Source organism: Hippopotamus amphibius, chromosome 9 (assembly GCF_030028045.1).
Source record: "Hippopotamus amphibius kiboko isolate mHipAmp2 chromosome 9, mHipAmp2.hap2, whole genome shotgun sequence".
Lineage (NCBI taxonomy): Eukaryota > Metazoa > Chordata > Mammalia > Artiodactyla > Hippopotamidae > Hippopotamus > Hippopotamus amphibius.
Window position 1 is genome coordinate 40,312,625 of NC_080194.1, and position 22,417 is coordinate 40,335,041.

General features: G+C 37.3%; 2 protein-coding genes and 1 pseudogene across 2 annotated transcripts; all 3 read right to left on the reverse strand.

Annotated features, from left to right (window-relative positions):
• Positions 1 to 734: 734 nt before the first annotated feature.
• Positions 735 to 1,688, reverse strand: LOC130829463 (olfactory receptor 51G2-like). The gene has a single exon (XM_057696011.1). The coding sequence runs from the start codon at positions 1,686 to 1,688 to the stop codon at positions 735 to 737; it is 954 nt and encodes a 317-aa protein (XP_057551994.1).
• Positions 1,689 to 10,179: 8,491 nt separating this feature from the next.
• Positions 10,180 to 13,092, reverse strand: LOC130860843 (olfactory receptor 51G1-like; annotated as a pseudogene).
• Positions 13,093 to 20,708: 7,616 nt separating this feature from the next.
• Positions 20,709 to 21,671, reverse strand: LOC130829235 (olfactory receptor 52D1-like). The gene has a single exon (XM_057695530.1). It carries the CDS (start codon positions 21,657 to 21,659, stop codon positions 20,709 to 20,711), a length of 951 nt encoding a protein of 316 aa, XP_057551513.1. The 5' UTR covers positions 21,660 to 21,671.
• Positions 21,672 to 22,417: the final 746 nt, after the last annotated feature.

Below are 22,417 nucleotides of genomic sequence, written 5' to 3' on the forward strand. Positions count from 1 at the left end.
TTGATACATTTAATCCAATGGATTTTAATCACTGGCTTCACATGACATTATTTCAGGGATTTCAAAAATTACTGAATTTCAGCTTTCTATAAGGTTAAAATTATTTCTAAAAATTAAGTAAAAGGAAAAAACTGTGAAGGTTACCCCCTTTCTATTCCTGATGAAATTAAATTTCCTCAGAAAGGACAGAACATGTCTGTAAAATTTTAAAAGATGATGCTAATGCACCATGAAGATCAATAACTTCTTTTTTGAAAACTAATATGCTCTTATATCAAGGCAAGATTTTTTTCCATCTTTAAGAAAGGTAGCAAAAGCAGATTCACAAACACACCTATGTAACAAGAAAGGTAATATCATATTCCCTGATATAGTATGCTATGAAGCAAAGAAATATGGGTATAGAATACTCAAGGAAAACTTCATGGACAAGTGACCTTGAATCAGGGTTGGGATTAGAAATGAGAGACAATGGGTGAAATAATTTCCAACACACTCCACACCAACATTTTCATACTTGGAGGGGATTTATGAAACACACATTAATACAGTCTGTACAGTCCCAGTGGACAACAACTTTGCTCTTTACAACCTTTCCATGATGCACTGTCAGCTCTATTTCTGCTCTTTAGTCTTTTGTTGGAGACTCTGCTACCAACACAGAGAGCAGATAAATCACTATATATTTACATCATGAAGATTGATGTCAACATTGTCTTGAGAACATGCCTACATCACAGTAGAACTGATTTTTCAGGGAGAAGCAGGCGGAGAACTCCTTGGCGGATCTGCTTGGTCTTCACACTATAGATGATTGGGTTGAGCACAGGTGGAACTAGCAAGTAGATATGAGCCATGAAGATGCGGATGAGGGGGGAAGAGTGTTTGGCAAAACGATGGACAAGAGATAGCCCAATCATAGGCACATATAGAATAAGTACAGCACAGATGTGGGATGCACACGTGTTGAGGGCCTTAAATCTCCCCGCCTTGGAAGAAATTCTTAAAACTGAGTGAAGGATAAAAACATAAGACACAAAAATGCCCAGAGAGTCCATGCCCCACAGCAGAGTGATCATAACCAACCCATATATAACATTAAATTTGGTATCAGTACAGGCCAGGCGGATCATGTCCTGGTGCAGACAATAAGAGTGAGAAAGGATGTGGGAATGGCAGAAGGGAAAGAAGGCCAGCCGGGCCAGAAGTGGAATCACAGGAAAGGCACTCCTCAGCAGGGCTGCGATTCCAATTTTAGTGATAAGTGTTGGAGTAAGAACGGTAGCGTATCGTAGTGGGTGGCAGATGGCCACATACCGGTCAAGGGCCATGGCCAAGAGCACAGATGATTCAGTGAAGGAGAAAGTATGAATGAAAAACATTTGGACCACACAGGTATGGAACTGGATCTCCCTGGAAATGGACCACAACACCCTGAAGAGTGATATCATTGTGGGCAAGGACATGCCCATGTCAGCGAGGGAAAGCATGGCCAAGAAGTGGTACATGGGCTCATGGAGCCTGGGGTCTGTCCGGACAATAAGCAGGATGGTACAGTTACCCATTATTCCAACAAGACAGAGGAGACAGAATGGGATGGAAATCCAGTGGTGAAATTCCTCATATCCAGGGATACCCGTGAGATAGAATGTGGAGGACAGGGTATTGCTGCAGTTTGCCGTTGCCATAGGAATTACTGTTAAACCACAATCCAGTTTTACAATCACATTCCAGTGGGGGAGCCAATGAGAAGATCAGCATCTATCTGAGGAAAATAAAATAAAACAAAATTTCAGTCTGTCCTATAATCACTTCTAGATTCATCCCCACATTTTTGCTTTGTCTTTCTTCATTGCATTGCTGAGTGTTGTCAGTAAAGTAGCGCATCCGTTTTTACAACCACAAAGACCTTCCCTCCTGCTTCCCAGACCTATTAACATGCTCTGTGAATATGGACAATCTCCTTCTAAAAACACTAACCAGAGCAGCACACACAAAACCCATTCTAGACTACATCTTTAATTTTGTATTTTTCATTAGGAATGTCTTTGGCCAGAATTATTGATCTTATATTAGTTCTTTTTCTTAAAAAAAAATGACTCAATATGTATAAAATAGATTAATAAGAAAAAAATATCAAATTCTACACTTTAAATATATGCAGTTTATTTTATGTCAATTATATCTCAATAAAACTTTTTAAAAGGAAAAAAAAATGACTCACAGTGATTTATATGAAATGTCTTTTTCTGAACTTGATAGCTTTTTCCATAACATTAGAATGCCATGCAAGGCTTCTTTACAGAATTCAGTTAAGTATTGGTCAGTATGATTCTTGTTCTTACTAATATATCTCTGACTATATAATTGATGCTACAGGGCTGGTATCCACAGATAATCAACTCTGATATAAATCTCGTCTTGGACTAGCATCCCCACAAGCTAAACACAGGTTAAGATAGACTTAGAAGAATTTTAAATTTTATATAATATACAATTTTATATGTAACACTTTTACATTAAAAATATATAATTTAAGAAATGTGCAGCTGACTATGACTCTGATTGTAAAGATTCAGAACATTCTTCCTATAATGTTTAGGAACTGATTAATTGTTTAGAGAATGGTTCAAAACAACAGCTATGTAGGGATTGTGGAAAGGTAGAGAAGAAACTCATGATTCAAAGCAAATCAAGAGAAAACCAAATAACAACCAAAAAACAACAAAAATGCTCAAAAAAAGCCTAGTGGTATCTCACATTGACACTAAATCTTTTCTACTTAGACAAGTGAGAAAATATATTTTCCTCCACTAGATTCCAGTATTTCTGTCAAGAAAAACATTTCTGAAGTAAGAAAGGTGAGCCACCTCTCAAAATACCACTTGCCCATCTTTTGCCAAGCATCCATGTTCACCAAAATGCTGGTCTGAGAACTTACAATCCATGGGACAGATTACCTCCCAGTGTAAATTAATAAATCAGCATCTTGCTGTCTTGGAAAGTCTACTTTGGCCTTCTGGGACATCAAGTCCCCTTCAGTCTCCTCTAGTTTCATGTGCATATTTAAACCCTGACTGCAGAAGATATTTGCCTGGAATGTTTAACGATTTTCTAGGAAATGAAAGATCCATAATCAAGACACCAAATAAGTAAATTCCAGAAACAAATTCAGTCTTTCTGACTGTTCATATTACAATTAAGTTCCACCCACATATTGTATGAACTGATACTTCTATGGCCCTGCTGTTTACCTCTCCAAATTCCAGTCTATATACTTCACCTTCCTGTCTACACTTGCAGTAATTATTACCTCAATGCCCAGATTTTACTATATTATCCCTTCTTTTTGTTGATTATTTTCCAATTTCTATCCCATAATCAAAATTTAGAAATCTGGTTCTTTTTATCTCACTACTTAGTCAATTCAGACCATTTTTCTGATTTTATAACCTTTCTCCCCCATTGCCAAGAAGGAGTAAATATGAAGCTTCATTGAAAACTGGAAGATACCTGATCTAGAGGTCTTCTTTCGTCATCTAACTAACTTCTTACTAAGGTTTTAAGGAGACAGCAATCTACCATCTCCCTTATTTAGAATCTGTTTCTCTGCTTCTGCAATCACATTAACCTAAGCTACAGTCTAGTTTCAATGCTCACTCATTTTAATTTTGACCAAAAGACTTGTTTTCTCTCTGTACCAAAGTTGCGTCCTCTGTAAACTGAAGATAGTAACAATTTGACAGGATGTGATAAGGTAAAGGAGATATTGTATGTAAAATACTTAGCATAGAGCCTTTTATACGATGATGGTGATGACAGCAATAACAGTAACAACAACGATAACTGTCTGAAGTATAATTGGGGGGTAGGGGGAGACGGGGTGGGGAGACTATGGAGTATCCTCCTACAGAGAAAACACCATAAGTGGTCCCTTCACAAGTGACCTAGATGAGCTGAGGAGTAGAAAGTGAATTATATCGGTTTCTCCTTTTCATCCAGTAAAGATTCAGTATGGCCAGAGATATAAACTGCTTCTTAATCTTTTATTCTACCCTGAAATTCCTCTGATCATTATCACACTATATATATGTGTGTGTGTATATATATATATATATATATATGGAAGCATTTTCCATTTTATTCAGAGCCAATTTTGGAAAAAAAAATCAGAGTCCAGGAAAAAATAAGTCTCGCCAAGAGATAGAAAGAGATCTTTGGGACTTCAGTGAATTAGGAATCTGAGCAGTCACATTAGCATTCTGAAGTTACCACAACATAAATATTCATTATACTCCATGTTCACTAGTATCTGGTCCATGTACTATTTCACAATCCCTTATTGTAGCACCTGTTCATTTTGACTATCCAATTCCTATCGTTCCTGATCCTACAATTTCAAATTCATTCACATGGCCTTGTGATGTCTTCTACATCCCAATAGGAGGAGCTTGCAGTTTGTGGAGTTAATCTATAAACTCAAAAATCTGAAGGTCTTAACTATTGTGAGGTTTAGACCATAATTAATAATTAATATCATGTTGAAAATCACTGATACTTGGGATTGGAAGGGACCTCAAAGGTTATGCAGTGTAATCCCAGTCTTATTCTGGAATTCCTCTTCTATTATGTCTGATAATAGTCCTTCACCCTGTGTAAGCAGTCATGTCCACTGACAGCAAGGAGACCACTTACCATGAAAGTCTAGGGTATATTAGGCAATTCCTATCTGAAAAGTCTGCGTCTGGCTTGAATGCTTTGCTCATGGGTATGAACAATAAAGATATTTGGAAAAAGTAAGTCCTGTAATAAACTGAGAAACTCTCGCTTCTTGAACCAGTCTCCTGGTCCTCCTTCTCACACTTTGGGTGTCTGCCCTGCTCTCTTTTCTCTCTCAAGCCCCTCTCTGTATTTTCCTCTTACCTCCCACATTTACTTTTCCCAGTCCTCACCTACTTGGTAGAACAGTTCCTCTCGTCATAAGAACTGTTCTAATTCTCAAAGCAAGAATGTTGAATTAATAAAGGTTCCTCTAGTCCTTAGAGATATGAGTCCCCATGGGAAAGGCAGGACAGTGCCTGTGACCCTCTCAGTGCCGGTATTCCAGGTTATGGCCCTTCCCCAAATCCTCCCTTTACCATTCCAAGTATTGTAGTTTGGGAATACAAAGGCAAGAAGTCTATAGAGAGTCTCAAATATTTATCACCTCAATGTCTGGAACAAATGAGACAGTGGAACATGAGATGAAATACTAGCTTGTATCCAGGATATAGAAAGGTAGTAAAGAATGTTAGGAATGGTGTGGCCAATGAAAGGGACTTAGTAAGGACTTAAACTGCTAAGGGACGTAAAGTCTATAACCTAAGAGCTCAGAATGACTCTAGTTAGGTTCTGTTACCATATAACAGATAAAAATGAAACTCACTTATGTGAATTGCTTTCCTCAAAACTATTACAATAGGGAGTATATGTGCAATCTCTGTAACTTACACTCAATTTTGCTGTATTCTAAAACTACAATAAAAAATAAAATCTATTTTAAAGATCCTAAGCAATGAAGTCAATGTGCTTACTCGAATCTGATTCTCTAGAGTGGTACTTTCTTCACTGTGCCATAGAGTTCATCCTGATGAAACAGATTATATACGAGGGTGAGTCAAAAATTATCAACATTTTGGTTATATCAAAACTTCTGTTGGCCGCACTGTCATAGTAAGGATAATTTTTGTCACCCTCGTACATTTGACCTATGAATAGAAGCTTTCACTCAATTAATAAAGCTCCCTAGGTCTGTCTGTCAACAATATTGACTTCTAAATGTCTACTGGTGATTAAACCATGCAGAAGGGTTGGCATGTGGACACTGAGTGATAAGAAATCTCTAATCAGGGTAAATAGAACCCTCTATGTCTGTCAACAATATTGAATTCTAAATGTTTAGCAGAGAAACTTATTTTTAAAATGTGTTCTACTGTTAATCTTTCCAAATCTGGTTTTGAAACTGGTAATACTGGTTTAATTATAAATCTTAACAACCCTATCATTGATTCACTCAACTAAGATATTGATTGCCTATATGTCACAGCTTACTAATCTTCCAGCACTGTTTTATTTAAATACTCATTAAGAACTGCCTCTTTCGGGAATTAAAAAACAGAGCTACCTACCTCAACAGAAGTAATAGTTCTCACAGTGAAAATTTACTTAATTATTAAGGAAATTCACCATCCAGTAATAGTCTATGAAAACAAGAGGCTATTTCTACCCTACCACTAGAAAAGCCTTCACAACCCCATCTTCACACGTCTCCAGAGAAATGATTTGAACTTACTGCCTTCACTGGCACTGGATGCCTTAGAATTCTCCTCACATTTTAATTTTTTTAAAAAATGTTACCTTAAATCACTTTCACACCACCTAAGTTTGATATGATTAAAGATCTCCAATTTAGAGGATTATTATTATTAATGCAACCATACTCCTTTACCATAAGGTCTATATATTTCTCATGTATAGGATAGGAAGAAATACAAAAGCAGTTTCACCTCTCATTGCCAAATTCTTTGGCAACCTAGGTCATAAGCTCAATTTTGAATGATTTACTCTGATGGGGAGAAGGTGATGGGCAAATATTAATATTTACAGCTACAGATAGAGCACTACCTAGACCACAAAGCCTCAGAGTAGATGCAAATATGAAAGCCACAGTGGTTGCAGGAAGAAGGGCATCCTTAGGCTTTTCTCTGGATCTACTCTGCTCTGTGTCCTGACCACAGCAAGCTGCATCAACAGGTCCCTTTGCTCTCTGACTTCCGGTTTGACTGGATCTATAATGGAAATGGCAACAAACAGGAATACAGAAGAACATATAATTGCAGTGTTTACTTCCTTCACTCCTCACCAACCCTAATTGTGGCTTCCTCATGGGACTGCATCTCTCTGCAGAAATGGAAAGTTCATGCTGGGTGTCCTTCTCCACATGCTGTCACTTCCATGTTCTGGTAATTTTTTTTTTCCCCTTGCCACTTCAGAACTAGTGTTGGCAGCAAATTCCATTCTGTAATACTGCTTTACTTACTATATATATATATATATATATATATATATATATAAATGTTTCTCCTTGGTTTTCCTATATCCTGCCCATATATTTTCAATGACCCCTGATGTCTTTATCAAAGTCTTCAAACTATCCAGTTTGAGAACGACATTTTTTTTTTTCCTGACAGAACCTTAATTAATATAAGGGAGAAATGTCTACCTCGTACACATGTGTATATCTCTCTGTCACCTTCTCTCTTGTCTCTGTGTTTATCACCATCGTTATCACTATCTGCAAGCTTATTATATGTTGAAGTTTTAATAAGTGTAATTTTTTCATTTTTTAACAAGAAGCCTGATGTTCGTGTTTTGGTTAATCAGACCAAAATGTCATTTTTTCTCCCAAAATGGGCGGATTCACCTTGAAAATGTCAGTGGCCCAAGTGTAAGAGAGAAAGCTTCAAGAACATATTTGCATATTTAGTTTTTCTACATAGGACAATGAGAAAAAGCTGGGACTGAGGAAAGGTAATGAGAGGTCAGAGAACAAGTCAGCCTACATAGGAAGGAGGAAATTTTACAAAGTTGAGTAATCCCTTAAGAGGCAATACAGATAGAGCACAGGAGATGGGAATCACCTGTGATTCGCCCTGGAACTCAGCCTCCACATAGTGAGAATGTAAGAAATAATGCCTTTGTCATGTGTAAACCTTAACTGCTTGTATTTTATTGTTTTTGGTATTCTCTAGCATTCAGGGGCCCCCTTTGCTATAAAATCTGCCTTCTTATCTGATTTAATTTTTAAAGTGATTTTCACAGTTTTTTTTCCTGTTTTCAATTCATTTGGAACTGCAGAGATTGTTGTCTATTTTTATTCTGCTCCCTGAGATTAGTTTACTTCCTAAATTAATTTTTTAAACTATGATTCTGTGTAGTTTTATTTTTTTTAATTATTGTGTGTATTCTTTCCTCTTTTCAGATTATCTAGTCATAATCTTGCATAAAATGTGTTTACTTATGTTTTTCAGCTAACCATTACTTAACCAAGGAGGGTGCTGGGGGTGATTTATTTTTTAAGAACTTTTATTGAGATATAATTGACAAACAATAAACTGCATATATTTAAAGTGTACAATTTGATTTTTTTTCTTGTAATATATATATGGCAATCCCAATCTACCAATTCACCCCCCCCACTTTCCCCACTTCATTTTTGTATGTTTGTTCTCTACATCTGTATCTCTATTTCTGCTTTGCAAACCAGTTCATCTCTACCATTTTTCTAGATTCTGCATATATGTGTTAATATATAATACTTGTTTTTCTCTTTCTGACTTCTTTCACTCTGTATGACAGTCTCTAGATTCATCCATGTCTCTACAAATGACCCAATTATGTTTCTTTTTATGGCTGAGTAATATTCCATTGTATATGTGTACCACAACTTTTTTTTTCTGATCTTTATTGGAATACAATAGCTTTACACTGTTGTGCCAGTTTCCGCTGTACAATAAAGTGAATCAGCTGTATTTATACATATATCTCCATATCCCTTCCCTCTTGAGCCTCCCTCCGGAGCATACCTCCCACCCTCCCATCCCACCCCTCTAGGTCATCAACAATTGTCAAGTTGATCTCCCTGTTTTAGGCAGTTGCTTCCCACTAGGTATCTATTTTACATTTGGTAGTATATGAATGTCAATACTACTCTTTCACTTTGTTTCAGCTTCTCCTTCCCCACCTCCCCATGTCCTCAAGTCTGTTCTTTATATCTGTGTCTTTATTCTTCCTCCACCACTGAGTTCATCAATACCATTTTTTTAGATTCTGTATATATGTGTTAGCATACGGTATTCGTTCTTCTCTTTCTGACTTACTTCACTCTGTATGACAGACTCTAGGTCCATCCACCTCACTACAAATAACTCAATTTCATCCCTTTTTATTGCTGAGTAATATTCCATTGCATATATGTGCCACATCTTTATCCATTAATCTGTAGATAGGCATTTAGGTTGCTTCCATGATCTGGCTATTGTAAATAGCGCTGCAATGATCACTGGGGTGCATGTGTCTTTTTGAAGTATGGTTTTCTCTGGGTATATGCCCAATAGCAGGATTGCTGAGTCATATGGTAATTCCATTTTTTTTAAAGAACCTCCATACTGTTCTTCATAGTGGCTGTATCAAGGGGGTGATTTAAAATACTATTTGTACAAAGAAAATTAGTTTGGGTTCTCTTTGAACCCTCTTTCTAATTGCCTTAGGTCCATTTCTATTCTCCCATTAGAATGTGCACTTTAAGCTTGGGTGTTGAAAACTTGTTTGTTTCTTCTTCTTTCCTAGGGAATTGTGTGAGACAGCAAGAATCTTTGGCGATTACAGTTCGTGGTGATTTGGGGGGATCTCTCTTACTCTATTTTTGTTTCAAGTTCTGTACATGAGACATTACACATAATAGGAGTGTACACTGACCCAGGGATGTTGACTTTTTTACCCCATTTCATGAGTATAGAGCTCCTTTGGTGTGAAATCTGGATTTGTCTTGTGAGTTTTCTCCATTAAAGAAAACTAACTCCCTACATTTATTGCCCAGCTTTTTTCTGACAACCATTGCAACAGAAGTAAAGGAAACAACAAAATGCAATATTTTCATTCATCCCATCTCTAAATTTAAACATCCATTTGATTATGATTTGACTCAAAATATGGGGAATGAAGTCTACTTTGCCTCAATGGAAAGAAAATGTAGCTAGTTATCAACACCAAATCTACTATATATATATATATATATATATGTCTTTTTACCACTGAATTGTTAGTGAACTTCTCTTTCTTAGTTTTAACATATAAAATTTGATTTCTCTTCAAAGCTTCATGGAAAATATGTCCATAAAATATCTGAATGAAATAAATTTCCTCTTACTAAACCTCCTGACACAAGAATTTTGAGATGCTTTAAAGCTAGGAAGCATTGATAGAAATAACTGCAATATTTTTCTTGAAGGGACATGCAGAATTTATGAACTATCCATGGAATTATTATGTACCAAATGTTTCCAAGAATTTCTAAACAGGTTATCTTCAGGGTGAAGAAACTAAATAGAAAGGTCAAAATAACAGGGAATCTTATGCCTTCTAAGTGTGGGCAAGCCCAGCCCTTTTGGATGATAATATCCTTAGGAAGCCTTGCTGAATCTCCTTCATCTTGATGTTAAAAATAATTGGGTTCATTCTTTTACATGTAGCTGTCCAATTTTCCCAGCACCACTTATTGAAGAGGCTGCCTTTTTTCCATTGTATTTTCTTACCTCCTTTGTCAAAGATAAGCTGCCCATATGTGCTTGGGTTTATCTCTGAGTTCTCTATTCTGTTCCATTGATCTACCTTTCTATTTTTGTGCCAGTACCATACTGTCTTGATTCCTAACACCATACACAAAAATAAACTCAAAATGGATTAAAGACCTAAATGTAAGGCCAGACACTATAAAACTCCTAGAGGAAAACATAGGCAGAACACTCTATGACATACATCAAAGAAAGATCCTTTTTGACCCACCTCCTAGAATCATGTAAATAAAATCAAGAATAAACAAATGGGACCTAATGAAACAAAAGCTTTTGCACAGCGAAAGAAACCATAACAAGACAAGAAGACAATCCTCAGAATGGGAGAAAATACTTGCCAACGAAGCAATGGACAAAGGATTAATCTCCAAAATATACAAGCAGCTCATACAGCTTAATACTAAAAAAAGCAAATAGCACAATCCACAAATGGGCAGAAGACCTAAATAGACATTTCTCCAAAGAAGACATACAGAAGGCCAACAAACACATGAAAAGATGCTCAACATCACTAATTATTAGAGAAATGCAGGTCAAAGCCACAATGAGGTATCACCTCACACCAGTCAGAATGGCCATCATCAAAAAATCTAGAAACAATAAATGTTGGAGAGGGTGTGGAAAAAAGGGAACTCTCCTGAACTGTTGGTGGGAATGTAAGCTGGTACAGCCACTATGGAAAACAGTTTGAAGGTTCCTTAAAAAGCTACAAATAGAACTACCATATGACCCAGTAATCCCACTACTGGGCACATGCCCAGAGAAAACCATGATCCAAAAAGAAACATGTAGCATAATGTTCATTGCAGCACTATTTACAATAGCCAGGACATGGAAACAACCTAAATGCCAATCAATACCTAGGAATAAATCTGCCTAAGGAGGCAAAAGACCTGTATGCAGAAAACTATAAGACACTGATGCAAGAAATCAAAGACGATACAAACAGATGGAGGGACATACCATGTTCTTAGATTGGAAGAATCAATATTGTGAAAATGACTACCTTACCCAAAGCAATTTACAGATTCAACACAATCCCTATCAAATTACCAATGGCAATTTTCACAGAACTAGAACAAGAAATCTTATGATTTGTATGGAAACGCAAAAGACCGCGAATAGCCAAAGCAATCCTGAGAAGGAAAGACGGAGTTGGTGGAATTAGGCTCCCTGACTTCAAACTATACTATAAGGCCACAGTGATCAAGACAGTATGGTACTAGCACAAAAACAGAAAGGTAGATCAATAGAACAGAATAGAGATGAATGGATAAAGAAGATGTGGCACATATATACAATGGAATATTACTCAGCCATAAAAAGGAATGAAATTGAACTATATGTCATGTGGTGGATAGACCTAGAGTCTGTCATACAGAGTGAAGTAAGCCAGAAAGAGAAAAACAAATACTGTATGCTAACACATATATATGGAAACTGAAGAAATGGTATTGATGAACCCAGTGACAGGCAAGAGTGGAGATATAGAAGTAGAGAATGGACTTGAGGACACGGGGCTGGGGTGAGGGGCAAAGGGGAAGTTGGGACGAGGTGAGAGAGTAGCATAGACATACTTACACTACCAGCTGTAAAATAGATAGCTAGTGGGAAGTTGCTGTATAACAAAAGGAGATCAACTTGATGGGAGATGCCTTGGAGGGCCAGGATGGGGAGGGTGGGGAGGGAGTTGTGGGAGGGAGGGGATATGGGGATATATGTGTAGATGTGGCTGATTCACTTTGGTGTACCTCAGAGATGGGTACAAGAGTGTAAAGCAAATATATTCCAATGAAGAGTTTAAAAAAAAAACTGGGTTGAGTGCTGGTGGAACTAATAGGTAAATATTTGCCATGGTTATATGAATAATGGGAGAGGAATGTTTTGCAAAATGATGCACTAAGGACAATCCTATCATTGGCACATACAGAATGAGCACAGCACAAATATGGGAGGCACATGTATTGAGGGCTTTGAGTTTCCCTCTCTGGGATGCAATGCACAGCACAGAGTGGTAGATGAAAACATATGATAAAAAAATTTCTAGAGAATCTACACCCCAATAAAATGCAACAAGAATCAAGCCATACAAAATGTTAAATGATATGTCAGCACAGGCCAAGTGGATGACATCTTGATGTAGACAGAAGGAGTGGGAGAGAACACGGGAGTGACAGAAGGAAAATGTGGGAATACGAACAAGAATAACAGGGAGGACAGTGGAGCATCTGATTACAATGAAGACCGCTATGTAGACAATGCATCGTGGGGTAAGTTTGCTGGAGTACCTCAAAGGATCACAGATGGCAACATAGTGGTCAAAAGCCATGGCTAGGAGCACAGCTGACTCCATCAGAGAAAAAGTATAAAACATATTTGAGCTACACAAACATTCATCTCAGTCCTTAGCATCAAACCAGAAGGTTTTCAGTACTGTGGGCAGGGTGGAGATGGACATGCCTATGTCAGTGAGGGATAGCATGGCCAGGAAGTAGTACATGGGCTCATGGAGACTCTTGTCAGTGTGGATGATGTGAAGGATTGTGCCGTTGCCCACTATTCCAATCAGATAGAACACACAAAAGGGGATGGAAATAAAGTGTTGAACATCCTCGTAGCCAGGAATCCCAGTGAGGCAGAATGAAGCAGACTGTCTGATACTGGAATTAGAGCCTGTCCTGAGGCTGTCCCATGGAGCCATTTTCCAACCATTAAATTGTGAACTCCTAAAAGGAAGAACAACATGCAACATTGAGAAGATAGCAAGTCATGCTTATCAGGTTTTTTCTGAAGTCTTGCTCTGTAGGTACATTCTGCATACACTTTGGAAAATGATTTTGAAAAATTATTAGAAGTCACCATCCTCTTTTAATATATGACTGTTTAATCCTTAAAATGGTGCATGGTTATTATATACTTATCTGTCAATCTTTTAGTCTAATGATTCTGGATTTTGCGTGATTCATAAAATGTTCTTTTCTCCCCTAAGTTTATAATATATTCTCCTATGTTTTCTACTATTATTTTGATAGGGTGGGTTATTTTTATCCACTTTTAGATTTATCATTTACTTGCCATTTACTTTTGCATGTGATATAAAGTAAGAATATTCTCCCAGACCCTGACCTCTCCATGTTAAGCATTCATTTTCCTCTGACAAAGATACTTGGTAGAAACATTTAAGAATGAATGTCAGAAAAAGGTTAGGCAATATGTTCATAGAGTTAGTTATAGCCAATGGGGGGAAAACAGAAGGCTAATCAAGTCATACTGTAGGATATGAAATTGATATTTTAAAGAATACTGTATATGCAGCAAGTGTGGTTACCATTTAGAGAGGTAGATAAATCAGCCCTCAAACTGATTTAAATGGGAACCAGAAGTCTACAAACATCCTAGGGTAAATAGCGGTTACCTAATTTACATATTTTCAAGTATTTGGAGTTTAGTTTCTCTTTCATATTCTCCACCAAGGTTTATTTATGTGTCCTACCTTGTGATGAGGCAAGAGTTTTATTTAAGTGAATTTCTGTCATTTCTTCTGTGGATATAATTGATTTGTGAGCTATATCAGCTTTGTTGATCCTGGAACCTCACTTTTACTGTCATTGGACTCACAACTAGTTTTCTAATGTTGCCATCTGTGAACGTGGCCTCTGGCCTTTGTGAAAGCTGCAAAAAAAATATCAGCCATCACAGCTTCTTCTTCCCTAGGTTAGTAGAATGAAGTTAACCTACGCCCAGACTGTGATCCAGTGGTCTAGTATAATTGCAATAATCTAGTGCCATTCTCTTTATTTTGTTTTGTTTTGTTTTTGCTCCTTTGCTCCTTATTTTAATGTATTTCAATGACAAAGATAAGCCCTCTCTCACAATACTGTACAGATAATTAATTTATAAAAATGCTAACCACAGTCCTCTTTCAATTTGAATTTTTTATATTTTAATTATCATATTTGTACCTTAAAGCATCTCAATGATGTCAACAGGAAGACGTATTATAGACAAGTAAACAGAGGCTTAGAGAATTAAACGTTCTGCCCAATGCCACATAAGTACAACAAGAGCTTTAATGAATATCAATTTCAGGTTTCTGCTCATGTAGATGGTGCTTTCCCAGAACAGTGGTTGCCTCTCCTACATGGCTGCTGCAGCCATGTGACTAGCTTGGTCAGGGCTTGAAGCTTCAGCCATATGCCTACCATCACGTGCAGTCCCTAATGCCACAATGATATTAAAACAAACAGAAAATCAGTTCCTTCAGACACTTAACTACATCAGTATTTTAACTAATTTATACTTTTACTGCCATGCTTTCTTCCTGTGACAACAGCCATACAGCATGTTAAGTCTGTTACTAAATCCCCTGCCAGTTAATCATCTGTGCTTTTCCCTCATGATCCAATGATTCTTTCATAAGAGTAGCTTGACTATTAACGGAGATCTCTTCATTGCTAAAGAAAAACAATACTATCCAATTCCTTAAGTTTATTCATGGGTTATAATCACTTCCTAATATCTAAGAGTATTTTTAAGACTCAAAATTATTTATATATTTATTATCATATTGAACCACTGAATAGCTATATAAGATCAACAGAGGCCATGTTATATATGAGTAGCCTGAGATTCAGAAATGCCACTGAACAAACTAAAGTGCAGCTGTAATTAGAATCCAAGGCTCTGCTTCTAAAGCTTCCACTAGTTCAGAAACTAGCCCCAGTTCTCTACTGTAATGACCCTCCATTACACACTAGGAATTACAGTGATAGATATAAACCAACAATGACCCTTCCTACTCAGACTGTAGAGTATTTTTTACCAGGCTTCCCTGAGTAATAACATTCTTGTCCTTTTTTGCAAATGCCTCCACATTTTACCTGAACATATGTGCTCTCACTTTTCTTTACTGTTTAATCAAAAGCATTAGCTTCGAAGAAAACTGAGTGAGGCAAGCCTTGAAAGGAAGAGTTTTAGTGGGCAGAGAAGGAAGTGAAGGGGGAAGAGCTGGAGAATCTCTGCAACAAGAGTGCTGCCTCAGGAAGCTGTTGTGGTCCATAAAGCATAGTCTCTTTAATCTAGCATCCTGCCCAACATCCTCCCAAAACCAAATAGCTCCAGTCAAATTAATCAATAATCCCTGGTCACAAAATCCAAAACATGTTCCTATCCTCATTATAACTCTCAGGAGCATGTGAAACTGTTGAACATTTTCTCATTTGAAAATGCTTTTCTCCATACAGATTATTTTTTGAAAACATGCTTACTTTTTTTTTCCTCCCACCTCACTAGCTGGTCTATTTTATTTTTCAAAATCTTCACTGAGCCCTACTCCACTACCAGATTTCTAAATGTTTTAACTACCCCAGGTCTTCCTTCTGCTTTTATTTCTATTATATAACTATACTTTTTTCATAAGATATTTTATTCAGTAAAATTGCTTTTAAAAGCTATCCATTGGGAACTCCACTATACATCTCTATATTAACCTCTCTACTGATCTCCAGAGTGGTATTATAGTCTACAGGATGTCTCTGCTTGTATGCCTAAAAGGCACAGCAAAAATCACATGGCCAAGAAAGAATTCTTGGTAATCGCCTTACTATTTCTATCTTAGTAAATGCAACTCATGCTATACAATTGATCAAATGGAAAAACTAAGCATTGTCCTTGGTTATTAAAATCCATTAACATGTCCTCGTGTTTCTATGTCCAAAGTATTTTAACTTATTCACTTCTGCTGTTTACCACTGTCATGATTTCTCTTCTATTTTATTAGCCACTTAACTCACCTAATTCTTTCCATTTGTGTCATTCCCCCCAAACCAATTTTCCTTAGGGCAGTGAATTCTTAAAGACATAGGCAAGTCAATTATTTTCTGTGTTTAAAATGTGTTAATTGCTGCCTACTGATCTCCGAATGAAAGGAAAGCCATTGTCATTACTTATAAGATCCTTCTTCCTTGTTTATGCAAAAAAAGAGTCGGATTTATACATGCGATTTTGCCCCGCTCCCCTTCCTCTCCATCTTTGTGCTGTCATGCTCAAATCCCCCAGATTGAAATTTCATAGAATTTGAAGACCCAAAATTGTCTACTCCCTGGCATTTTTGACATTCGTGTCCTGCAGATTTGTCCAGAATATGCCACATTACATCCACGTCCTTCTGGCCAACTTCTAGTCATTCCACCTGCTCTCAACCCTGAAATCCATGGTGTCAGAACTAAACAGATTAGAGATTAGGTGCTGGAAGTATTTTCCAAGGGAAAAAACACAGCTCTGGTAAAGAATCACATTTAAGAAAGGTGTAGCACTAACTCTCTATTTTCAGAATGGAAAGAGAACATATGGAAGTTTCGCAGGCCAGTCTTAGGGAAGGCCTGTCAGCTTCTTTCTCAAACCCAGAAATGGAAAGTTAAGCCCATGTCAAATGCATGAATAAAAGTGTTTTAGAATTTTCCATTTTTTGGAAATAATTCAGACTCCTCATGTGGAAAAAAACCAACACTGTGTTCAGTTTCCATTAAGACTGAGCACATCACATTCCATAGTCACCATCAATTTAAAACTAAACCACCTCCCTAAAAACAAAACAAACAAACAAAAAAACCCCACAAACAAACAAGAAAGCCCTTCATATCCTGACTTCAACAAATGTAGTGTATCACCCTGACTAGTGGCGGTCCCCAAAATAATAGATGCGGGAACACTTTCCATTTGCCTGGACTCCCTATAAAAAAGAATGATAGTCTGACTTTACCATCTTTACATTGGAGTATGTGAAATTCACACTGTGAATATGTAACTTGAGAAGGTGAAGATGTTCCACCATATAAAGAATTCCAGGAACTTGGCAATCTTGGCAAATCTTCAGTCTTTTTTTTTTTATTTCAAAGCTGTATTTTGTTCCTTATTTTCAAACAACCATTTATTTTTCAGACAGTTTTTCTTTCTGTGTCTTCTGTTACCACTCCATAGAGGATATTCACTCTTATGGAAAGCTGGAAGTCTTAGTGATGTTCTAAATCCAGCATTACCCAGGTGTTCCTTTTAAGATGGAATTCTAGTTCCATGTGATATCACTCAGTATTCTGTGGTTATATGTGACACTATTGACATTATGTGCAGAAAGGATTCAAGGGAAAATATGTTTGTAAATCCTGGCCAATAAAATTACATTTTTAGCTATATTTTAACTTCAGGACTCTCAGAGCTTTTAATTAATATTCACCTGAAATTTTAAGATTATATTGGCTTCAGAATGCTCCATAGAGCTCATGCTACTCATATTCTGTACAACGCACTTAAGAAAAAAAATCCTTTTATTTATTACAATAGAAATTATGATGTCATAAATTTATAGAGGGCATTTGTATTAATTAACATCACACTGTGAACCTGAAATTCTTTGAATACAATCAGTTATGCTGTGTAATTATAGGCCTGAGTGGCTTTTCCCAGAACCTTGTTGTGGCACTGAACTCATCCCTATTTGTCCATTTATTCTACATTATGAAATGAACTCTAATTACCTTTTCCCAGCTGCATCTCAAATGATTCAGAAAGCGTTTACTCTCTTTATATGTTTTGGCTAATTTGTGGAAAATTGATATTTAGTGTTTAAACATTTGGTAGAATACACCAGTGCAAGCAGTGGAGCCTGGAGTTTTCTGTGTTAGAAGGTAGCTAATTATGGATTCAACCTCTTTGATAGCGAAAGGACTATTAAGGTCATCCAATTCTTCCTGCTGTTGCTATGAATGTTCTCAGTGAATGCATCACAGGATTCATATGTCTCTGGCTTTACCTTGCCTGTAGGGTATGGGCTGGTGAGTCAGTGAGTTTTTTTAGTGTCTATTTGCCCCACATTCAGCTTTAGATCTTCCCCTTATCCTATGCCACAGACAAGACCACACTTCATATTCTGGACACTCCCTTAGGAGTAGAGCACTGGTAATTTCTCTGGAACCCAGCTAGTCTGGTGGTGGGAGCTGAGGGATATTACATTACCAATTGTGCTGGCTCAGTCTCAGTCTTAGGCAGCTGCTGTGTCTCTGCATCTTGAATGTGGAGACTTCTCTGTGATTCTGCCCCTCCTGTAGTGCGGTAGGAGACTTCTGATGAACATGCTTCAGCCCTGAGATATAGAGTGTGTTTCTTCTCTTTTCCCTCAGGGGCAATGGGTCTTTACTTTGTTCCTTAGGGGACTGGAACCGGGTGAGGTATGGTTGCCATCCTACAGTGGATGCTATTCCCCTCCATCAAGACTGTTCCATGATGAAGGCCCTTCTCAGGCTTCTAGTCCTGCTTTCAGACTTTCCATGAGTACCTGGTTGAGATCTAGGGAGAAAAACCTGAGCGGTGTGAATTCCCCTTTACCTTATACACACACAACTCCCAGCCATTCTATATTCTCACACAGCTCCACACTCAACTGTGAGGAATTGTTTACAAATTTTAACCGATTATTTTTTATGGGCTTGTATGGCCTCTGGCATCTGTCCCTAGTAACCAAGTATTGTTTTCTACCTCTCTTTGAAGTTGCCTGTCTTTCCTTAGATTTTGGGTTAATTAGTTGCTCTCTGATTTCAGCTATCTGACAGTGCCACAAAAAATGTGAGATTTTTTTTTTTAATTATCATTCTGAATTTTTGTTTGTCATAAGGTTTTCAGTGACACTCCTTCCAACTTTCGATATTCTAAGTAAAAAATATAAGTCCTGGTAGAGATTTTAAAACATGTTGTATCCTCTGAGTAGAAGGACATTTGTGTCTTCATCACCAAGACAGATGATATTTTGAACTCACATCTGTCACACCTTTTTAAAAATACATTTTCAAGGAATCACATTGGGAAAAAAAGAATATATTTATTCTGTGCATCTCTGAGGCCCTGAAACTGATTACAAATCTTGCCTTATGCATCTCTGCATCCCCAATTAATTCTGGTCGATAATTAAATACTGGCTAAATGACTCTCCATTGAGGGTGGCTATGGAGGATGGAATGAACAGCAACAACAATTTTGACACCTTAGCCTGGGAGAAGCTGTACTCCTGAGATTCCCATTCAGTGAGATTTGGCCGTACATGGAAACATTGTGAGATTGTAAGATAATTATGCTTTTAGAACCAGACAGACTTCAAATCTTAGCTCTTCTACTCACCAGATTATTAAACATGTCTTGGCTGAGCTAGTTCACATGGGATTTTATGATAATTAACTCTACAAAAATATTGTGAGAGTTAAGCAATTATGTATACAAAACACACAATGAAGAGCTTGGGACCTAACAAATGCTTAGTAAATGGTGATCCCTTTATATTCTTAGCTTGAGGGGTGAAGTACTCGACTAAAACATTCTACCATTGGTAAACTAATTTCTCTGTACCTTAATTTGCACAGCTGTAGGTCAATTTTAGCAACATCTAAGAATCTCCTAGGGAACTTTAAAACATGGACGCCTGAACACTACCCTCACTATAGTTTTGCCTTCTGTAGAGTTTCATCTAAATAGAATCATACAGTATGCACTCTTTTATGTCTGTCTTTTACCAGTTAGCATTATGCATTATGGGAATTATGCATGCTAACCCACAGAACACCAAAGAAAGCAACAGGATTTAATGACAGAGGAAATACTACAAATAATGACAACTTGGTCAACAACAGATTTCTTCAAAGTAATAATGTTACAAAAGACTGTAGGATAATAGCTTCAAAGGCTAAGAAAATGAAATAACTAGAGTATAGAATTATGTAGCTAAAAAAAAAATCTTTCAAGAATGAGGGTGAAATAAGTAAATCTTTAGATGAACAGATAATAGGAAAGCAAGCACCAAAAGACTCTCACTAGGAAAGTGTTGCCAAGTATGTAATCAAGAAAGAAGTGCATTTAATCATGAAAGAAGGACTGGAGCAAAAAAAAAGGAAAATTTCTAAATCTGATAATGTCTAAAATGGTAAAACAACAGATATGTTATATATATATATATATATATATATATATATATATATATATATAATTGATTTTAAATATCTTTTATTTTTAGCCTCATATAATTCTCCAGGGATTTTTGTTATTCTTTTGGCTTTTTTAGGAAATAATATTTTATATTTTGATAAAGAGTCCCACTAGGTAATATGTCTGCCTCAACGTAATGATTGTTATAACATAGAATACATCTTTGGATGAGTTACTTCCCACAGAAAAACCTAATCCCACTGACCATTAAGAGAGGGTCTTGAGGAAGAAGCCACAAATTATAAGACAGAAAATACATCATTTGTTCATATATTACTCAACAACTAAAAGGATTTAGTTCAGAGGCTTTGAAAAACTGAAGAATTTAAGAAACCTGTCCCGTATCTTCTTGGTCCTTACCCCATAGATGAGGGGGTTCACCATGGGTGGGACCAGAAGATAAATATTGGCCACAAATATGTGGACATGGGGTGCCACATGGTGCCCAAACCTGTGGGTGAGAAAAGAGAAGAAGGCTGGAGTATAGGACACTAAGATCACACAGACATGGGAGCCACAGGTACCTAAGGTCTTCAGTCGGGCATCCTTGGATGGGAGGTGGAAGACAGTGTGGAGTATGAGGACATAGGAACAAATGATCAATATGAAGTCCACTCCTCCTGTAAGAAATGCAACAATGAGGCTGTAGGCTCTGCGGATTCTTGTCTCAGCACAGGCAATCTTGATGAGGGCCATGAACTCACAATAGGTGTGGGAAATGATATTGGTTCTGCAATAGGGAAGCCACCAAAGCAGGAAGGGGTGAGGACTGAGAAGTGCTAAGCCCCGGAGTACAATAGCTAGACCCATGCCCCCAATTGTAGAATGTGTCAGAATAGATGAATGTCTTAATGGATTACAAATGGCTACGTAACGGTCAAAAGCCATGGCCAGAAAGAAGCCAGACTCCATGGTGGAGCAAGAGTGAATCAGGAACACTTGGGTGAGGCAGGCTTCAAAGCGAATCTCTCCATCATGGAACCAGAAGAGGCTGAGAAGTTTGGGCACAGCTGTAGTACACAAAGTAAGGTCAGCCACAACTGCCATACAGAGAAAGAGGTACATTGGCTCATGGAGGCTGGAGTCTGTCTTGATGATAAACAGAAGAGAGCAGTTTCCCAGTAGGGCCAAAAGGTAGCCCGCACAAAAGGGGATGGAGATCCAGATGTGGGCAGCCTCCAGCCCAGGGATGCCAATGAGAATGAAGGCTGATGGATGGACATAGGTCTTATTATATGCTGACATAATCAGCGTTAGATGTTTCGCTTTCTCTTCATGGGTTTTCCTCTAAAGCAAACAAACAAAACCTTATAAAATTTGAAACTTCTGATAAGCAAGCCAAAATGCAGGGAATTGCAGGTGATGGATTAATTATAACATCTGTAAATATTTAGATAGAAATTATTTCATCATATGACTGTCAGATATTTCAGAGTTGTAATTTACAATGTGGCTGATTTCTAATGCTAAAAGAGGGAAAATCAAAAGTATCAAAAATCAGAAATAAATGTATGAAAACCCAAAATCTTCTACCCATTGAGATAAAACATACCAAATTGAAAGCTGAGGAATGTGTAAGAGTCACCGGTTTGAATGACTTAATAAGAAAAGTGTAGTTGTAACACAAATTAGAGTGAGACACAGGAGAAATGACATGCGATTTCAATCAGAATTTCTTTTTTTTTAATTTTTAGATTTCAGTCACAATAATTCTAGGTGCAAAGTTACGGGATATAGCTTTGAGATCAAAATACCAAAATTTGGGAGTATTGTTGTGCAATGAACAGAAGGGTGTTCATTCGCACAAACAGGGGACTCATTCAGGACGATGCGTGGGCCTGATGACAACGTGTCAGTGATCTAACAACTCAATGCATTGCTCACTACTCTCCCCTGGCCCTTGAATAGTGTTGACTCCTGACCACAGCAGACAGGAACTAAAACAGTAGGACTGTAACCTATATTCTGAGCTTCCTTTATTTTCTAACAATGTATCCAGTTAG